The 7,547-nt window shown below is 36.2% G+C and overlaps 1 protein-coding gene across 1 annotated transcript; it reads left to right on the forward strand.

Annotated features, from left to right (window-relative positions):
* Positions 1–5,515: 5,515 nt before the first annotated feature.
* On the forward strand, positions 5,516–6,326 carry LOC113871438 (uncharacterized mitochondrial protein AtMg00810-like). The gene is made up of 3 exons (XM_027508535.1): positions 5,516–5,710; positions 5,797–5,890; positions 5,941–6,326. Exons 1-3 carry the CDS (start codon positions 5,516–5,518, stop codon positions 6,324–6,326), a joined length of 675 nt encoding a protein of 224 aa, XP_027364336.1.
* Positions 6,327–7,547: the final 1,221 nt, after the last annotated feature.

A 7,547-nucleotide genomic window follows, 5' to 3' on the forward strand; every position in this document is an offset into this window, starting at 1 on the left:
CGTGATTTGCTGGAGGTTATTCATCAAGGGAATTCATGGCTGGATGAGAAGTTTGATAGAAGTGTGGGTGCAGGTTTACACACTCTTTTTTGGAGAGATAAGTGGGTAGAAGGGGTGCGATTGTGTGAAGCATTTCCGCGATTATTTGCAGTGGCGAGAAATGCTGAATCACGTGTATTGGAGAATGGTTTCATGATGGCACTAGATGGGTTTGGAATGTTAGTTGGCGAAGAGGACTCTTTCAACATGAGATCTCGAGCTTTAATCTTTTGTTGGAGCTTGTGGATGGAGTTTCTATTAAGTTACTAAAAGAAGATAAATGGGTATGGAGGGCAGATTCTTCAGGTTGTTATTCAGTGCAATCTGCGTATTCATGGCTATTTGAACTTTTTGGTGGTCCTAATAGTGTAGATCAGTGTACGGCAGATGCCTTGCAAAGGCTATGGAGAGGGAAGGTCCCTCTTAAGTGTCTGGTTTTTTCTTGGCAATTGTTGTTGAATGCACTTCCTTGTAAAGGTTTATTGATTGACCGTGGTGTTCAAATTGATGATATAACTTGTTGTTTCTGTCATAGTTTGGAGGAACTTCCAACTCATTTATTTTTAACGTGCTCAGTTTCATCTCAAATCTGGTACTTTACTGCGCGTTGGCTTGGATTCTCACTGGTTTTGCCTTCAGATTTATCGACTCACTTGCTTTCTTGGGTTGGTGTTGGCTGTAGTAAAAGAGAGAGGAATATGCTTATTAATTATTTGGGTAAGTACAGTGTGGTCTTTGTGGTTGCATAGAAATAGAATTATATTTTCCAATGGTGTTTTGGATGAGAGGGAAGTCCTAGATTCTATTATTCTGAGATCTTGGAAATAGTTATCACTTGTTAGTAAGGGAGAAGCTATTATGTTAGCTGATTAGTATTTGAACCCACGAAACTGCATCTGTCTTAATTTTGCGTAAGTATATTTTTACTTTTTATTTCTCTGAGTAAGTAATTTTTTGTGTATATGGGTTTTGAATTCCCCTTGAACTCTTTTTAATAAGATTTGTTTTGCCTATAAAAAAAAAAAACTAGAAAATGATAAAAACTCTAGAAATAAAGCATATGAAAAGTGTTTATTAATCAAAATAAAACTATAAACGTAAACCTAAAATATGTCACATCAAATTCTACTACACTTAAGATTTTGCCCTCTAGGGCAAATCACAAAATCAAACTATAAGGGACCTAAAACAAATTAGGCAATGCATAAAGCCCATCAAGTTCAAATATCATGGCTAGAATGGAAATCAATCCTCACACTTCAAATTGACAAATGAACTTATCAAATCAAGTGAATGAACCATAAGAGATAGAATCCTCACACGATACACTCTCAATCACTCAAGTATATAGGTAAAGTGTGTCACTCAAAATGCACAACATAAACCACGATCATCCATAAGCTTTCCTATTGCCTAATTTTCCACTAGAATTTACATATACACACAAAAATCAAGAGGACTTAACTAGGTTATAAAGGGGCAGGGTGAAAGTGGAAAAATTACAAAGATAATGAAGCTAAAACCCAATGGGATATAAGAATAATGGGAAATGAATCCAAAGAAAATAAGCATGAAAGTAAATCTCCTAAACAAAGATGTAATACAATCCAAAAATAATCTTCTTTTACTTTTGTTAGCCATCTAAAGCTCATTTTCCTTTTTATTGCTTACTTCTTTTTTTTTCCTTTTTCTTTGTTTCTTCCTGTTTTTTCTAAGGAGCTAATTTTTCTTTTCTCTTGCATTTTTTAAAGTAATCTCTCCCACACTTATTTCTATGATCATTTCCAAAACAATTCCAAAGTTCTTATATCCCCTAAGGTTGGGTCATTTTATTGTTTTACACCTTTCCAAAACAATCACAAGAAATGGGACAATTAGGCTCAAGGGAGTTTAAACAATGGAAATAATGCAAGGTTGGCTTTTTGGTTAGTAGTTTGCAAGAAATAAATGATGCCTCTATCATGTTAATACAAGCATATGGAAATATAGTCTCAAAAAGTCTCAAGGTAAGTTCTAGTATCATACAACCATGAGTGCAATTCCAAAAACACAATAAGCATAAGGACAATTCAAACAATCCAATAAGTGAGAGAGAGAGGTAAGAAAACTCCCTATATATTGGGGTGGGTGGCCAATTCAAAAGTGACATCCTCTTGTTCATGTTCCTCCAAGCCCTTATGAAAAACTTTAAGCCGATGCCCATTAACCTTGAAGCTACTTAACTCTAGAATTATATAAAAGGACTTTGTCACCAGTGTGGAACTCTTTACGCCCTATTAGCTTATCATGAAAAGCCTTTATGCGCTCTTTGTAGATATTGGAGTTTTCATATGCTTCTTTACGAATCTCCTCCAACTCTTGCAATTGAAGCTTCCTATGTGAGCCAGCTGCCTCTGTATCTAGGTTACATTGCTTAATCGCCCAGAATGCCTTATGCTCCACTTCTACTGGTAGATGACATGTCGTGCCAAAAACATCCGATAAGGAGACATTCCTATGGGTGTTTTGTAGGTGGTTCTGTAAGCCCATAGAGCTTCCTCCAAGTGTAGACTTCAATCCTTTTTGTTGGGTTGGACAGTCTTTTCCAAGATTTGATTTATTTCCCTATTAGAGATCTCCGCTTGACCGTTAGTTTGAGGGTGGTATGGTGTGGAAACTTTATGCATAACCCCAAACTTTCAAAGTAAGGCAACCATTGTGCAATTGCAAAACTATGATCCCTGGTCACTGATTAATGCTCTGGGAAATTCAAACCTACAAAAAATATGTGACTTCACAAAATAAGCATCATTAGTATGAGTGGCCTTTACCTTCACCCACTTGGAGACATAGTCCACTACTAACAAAATATAGGTATAGCCAAATGAAATAGGAAAGAGACTCATAAAATCTATGCCCTATACATTAAATACCTCAAAGAAAAAGAGAGGTAGTTGGGGCATTTCATTCTAGCACGAGATGTTCCCAGTTGTTTGGCATTGCTCACATGTCTTACAAAAGTTATGTGCATCCAGGAACATGATAGGCCAATATAGTCCAGAATCTAAAATCTTTCAGGCTATACATTGAGGTCCAAAGTATCCACCATAAGCCAAGGAATAGCAAAATCTAAGCACAGATTGAAACTTAGGTTTGGACACACATTGTCTGATAATCTTGTCACTGCACTCTTCCACAAGTATGGATCATCCCAAATGTAGTATTTAAAATCACTCTTTAGCTTGGCAGCCTTAGCTTTAGAAAAGTATATCGGAATCTCCTTGGACCAAGGATCATGCCCTCCAATTTGATAAAACTGCTCATCTGGAAAGGTGTCTCTAATAGGGGGATCTTCTAGTGGCTGCTGAATTTTGCTCAAATGGTCTGCCAAGAAGTTTTCTGCACCATTTCTATCTCTGATCTCAATGTCAAACTCTTGCAAAAGAAGCATCCAGCGAATTAGTCTCGGTTTAGAATCTAACTTCTTAAGCAAGTACCTCAAAGCTGCATGATCAGAGAAAACAATTACTTTAGAGTTAAGTAAATATGAACGAAATTTATCTAAAGCAAAAATAATGGCTAAAAGTTCTTTTTCTGTAGTGGTGTAGTTTGCTTGTGCTTTGTCTAATATCTGAGAAGCATAGGCTATGACATGGGGTTGCTTCTTCACTTTTTAACCAAAGACAGCACCAACTGCAAAGTTTGAAGCATCACACATAAGCTCGAACGAAATCTCCCAACTCAGAGGCTGAATGATAGGAGAAGAAATGAGGCGCCTCTTCAGCTCATCCAAAGCGTCCTTGCAGGTCTGATCAGAGATGAAATTAGTATCTTTCTCCAAAAAGATAGATAATGGGGATGTGATTCTGCTGAAATCTTTGATAAAATACCTATAGAAACCTGCATAAACAAGAAAAGAGCGCACTTACTTCACTGAAGTAGGGTAAGGTAAAGAAACAATTACATCAATCTTGACTCTATCAGTCTTAATACCCTTACTTGACACTACATGCCCTAGTACAGTCCCTTCAGACACCATAAAATGACATTTCTCATAATTTAAAACCAAATTAAACTGTATACACCTATTTAATACTCTAGACAAGCTATCTAAGCATGCATCAAATGAAGATCCACAAACAGTAAAATCATCCATGAATACTTCAAGTGAGGTCTCTAGGAAGTACGTAAAAATGCTCATCATACACCTCTGAAAAGTGTCAGGCGCATTACATAGTCTGAATGACATTTGTCTGTAAGCAACGGTACCAAAAACACAAGTGAAGGTAGTCTTATGCTGATCCTCTAGGGCTATCTGTATTTGAAAGTAACCAAAAAATCCTTCTAGCAAGTAGTAATGGGATTTCCTTGCTATCCACTCAAGATCTGATCAATAAAAGGCAGGGGAAAGTGGTCCTTGCTAGTGGCCTGATTCAGCTTCCTATAATCAATACAGACTCGCCACCTATTCTGAATTCTGGTTGGAATTAACTCATCAAACTAGTTCTTTATGGCTATTATGTTGGTCTTCTTAGGTATAACATGGATCGAATTCACCCGCTCACTATCAGAGATCGGGTATATCATGCCAATAGTTAACAGTTTGCTAACTTCTTTCTTCACCACCTCTAGAAAGGTGGGATTCAGCCTTTTTTGGGACTGTCTCATAGGTTATGCATCTTCATCTAGCAGAATTTTTTGCATACAAGTGGATGGGCTAATTCTTAGAATGTCTACCAAAGTCCACCAAATTGCTTGCTTGTGGGCTGCTAAAGTTAGCAACAACTTCCCTTCTTGTGCAGCATCCAAATCTGCTAAAATGATCACTGGCAATTTGTTATCAGCATCTCAAATGCTTGGATAGAGGCTTTAGTTCGAATGTAGGTGGCTCATAATAGAGGGAAGTGTCCTGATGGAGAAGTCTAATTCTGCAATATGTATCTGAGCAGGTTCAGGGGTATGTGTACTTGTCATAATCAAGCTAGAACTTTCCAAACTTGTTGCTGCATGACATGAAATATCATTAGGTATTAAATATGCATCTATTTTAGCACAAACTTTACACAAATCTCCTATAGTGCATGTACAACTAGAAATATCAGAAAAATCAGTACAAAACTCCTCAGTTAAAACATCAATAATATCTATATGAAATGCACTATGCAGGTCTGATGGATGCTTAATGGCCTCAAAGATGTTGAATTGCACAACATTGTCTCCAAACTCCATAGATAGAATTTCTGAGTGCAAATCAATCTTTGTCCTTGCTGTTTTAAAAAAAGGTCTACCAAGGATCAATGTAGGCATATTGGACTCTTCTGCCATGTTCAAAATGTAGAAATCTGCAGGGAATATCAACTTATCCACTCTCATTAGCACGTCTTCTACTACTTCAGCAGGAAATGCAATGTTTCTATTTGCCAATTGAATAACTACATCAGTTTGCTTCAAAGGGCCGAGGCTCAAAGACCTATAGATTGATGTAGGCATCACGTTTATGGAAGCACCAAGATCAAGTAATTCATTGTTGAAGGTGAAATTTCCAATAGTGCAAGGGACAGTAAAAGTGTCAAGATCCTTTCATTTCTACGACATATTGAGCTATATGAGGGCTGACACGTTCCTCCCCATGTTGACTCTCATCAACTTGAAAACTCTTAAATACCCCTCAACTCGCGACATTCTCACTACAGTGAGCCAATTTTCCCTACAGCGAGACCTTCTCTCGTTGTAGCGGAAAAATCAAACAAATTTTTACTTTGTTGTCTGTCATTCTAGCTACAACGAGAGCACTTGGCAAAGAAATTTGAGATGAAAGAACTTGGTCCTTTGAAGTACTTTCTTGGAATTGAAGTCTCAAGATCAAAGTTAGGTATTTTTTGTCTCAGCGTAAGTATGCATTAGATTTATTGAAAGAAACAGGGATGACAACATGCAAACCAACAAATTCTCCAACTGAAGGGGGATTGAAGTTGTGTATTAAAGAAGATCAAACTCCAACTAACAAGGAAAGATATCATAGACTTGTAGGCAAATTGTTGCACCTCGCACACACTAAGTCAAATTTAACTTATACTCTTAGTGTGATTAGTCAGTTCATGCACAATCCAAGTGAAAAACACATGGACGCTGTCATACGGATTTCAAGGTACATAAAAACTACTCCCGAAAAAGGAGTTATGTTCAAGAAGAACTCCAACTACCAAGATGTGATGGTTTATACTAATGCTGATTGGGCAAGTGCTCTTGATGATAGAAGATCAATCTTTGGATACTTCACATTTGTAGAAGGTAATCTTGTCACATGAAAAAGTAAGAAGTAGAGTGTTGTAGCTAGATCCAATGTAAAAGCTGAACTCAAAGGACTTATTCTTGGACTCTGTAAAGGTTTGTAGCTTAGACTAACATACGCATCCCATTCAGTTATATTGTGATAATAAATACAACCTTGTCCAACATGACTGTATGAAGCATGTGAAAGTCGATAGTTTTTTCAAGGAAAAGCTTGATAAAAAAGTTTTGGAATTGCCAAATATTCTATCTGAAAATCAGCTGGCAAATATACTTACCAAAGCTATTACAAGTCAGATTTTTGGGAGATTATTAGACAAGTTTGGAATGTATGACATCCATTTACCAACTTGAGGTGGAGTGTTGAAATTAAAATATCTTATTAGCTAAATTATAAGTTTGTATAGCTGTACAGGATATTGTATAATCAGGAGTTCTTTAATTTAGCCCTAATTTGTAGACTCCCTTATTTAGCTCCTAATTTATAAGAGTAGAATACTATAAGAATAGAGTTTCCTGTATACAAAAACATATAATAGAATGAATCGTATTTTCTAATTTTAGTTACCTTGAGTTTCCACGAGAAACACAAGAAAAAAAAGGTAAGAAGAGAGATTATAATTTGCAAACCTAAGATTGATCTATTGATCTCTCAAACTTCCTTTTATGCTATTCCTAAAAATCCCTTAAATAGACCTAGCCTAATTATCCAATTAGGAAAATTGTCAATAGGATAAGGATATTAAAAATCCTAAAATCAGGAAGCAATAAAGCTCCTCTAGCACTCTAGCGAGCGGAGGATGATGCACGATTTCTCAATGTTGGTTTAAGAAGCTATGATAAAGCAATTGGAGGAGTACTAGAATGATTGGGCTTATCTGAAATTTATCGTCGTTCTTGACATGGTTTGGAACTTTGCCTTCATTGTTGCAATAATCACTATATTAGTTTTGAAAGTGGGGAAGCACCAACGAGGAGGAGGATTGTCACTGTCAACATCTACATTATGAATTACTTAAAAATTGATCCGGCAACTTAATAAATGGATAAAATTTTGTTAATCAAAAAACGAACGACTCGTATTTAACAAGTGTAAACAAAGCTTGACAAATACATCAATTAATTTAATATGTTAAGATCGTTCATATGAGGATTGTGATCTAAGTTCAGCAATATGTATAGAAATTAATAGAAATGCAATTTGAAAACATGCTTTTTGGATTTTATCAATAAAAATG

The sequence above is a fragment of the Abrus precatorius genome, unplaced genomic scaffold, assembly GCF_003935025.1.
Source record: "Abrus precatorius isolate BTA unplaced genomic scaffold, Abrus_2018 Scaffold7, whole genome shotgun sequence".
Taxonomy (NCBI): domain Eukaryota; kingdom Viridiplantae; phylum Streptophyta; class Magnoliopsida; order Fabales; family Fabaceae; genus Abrus; species Abrus precatorius.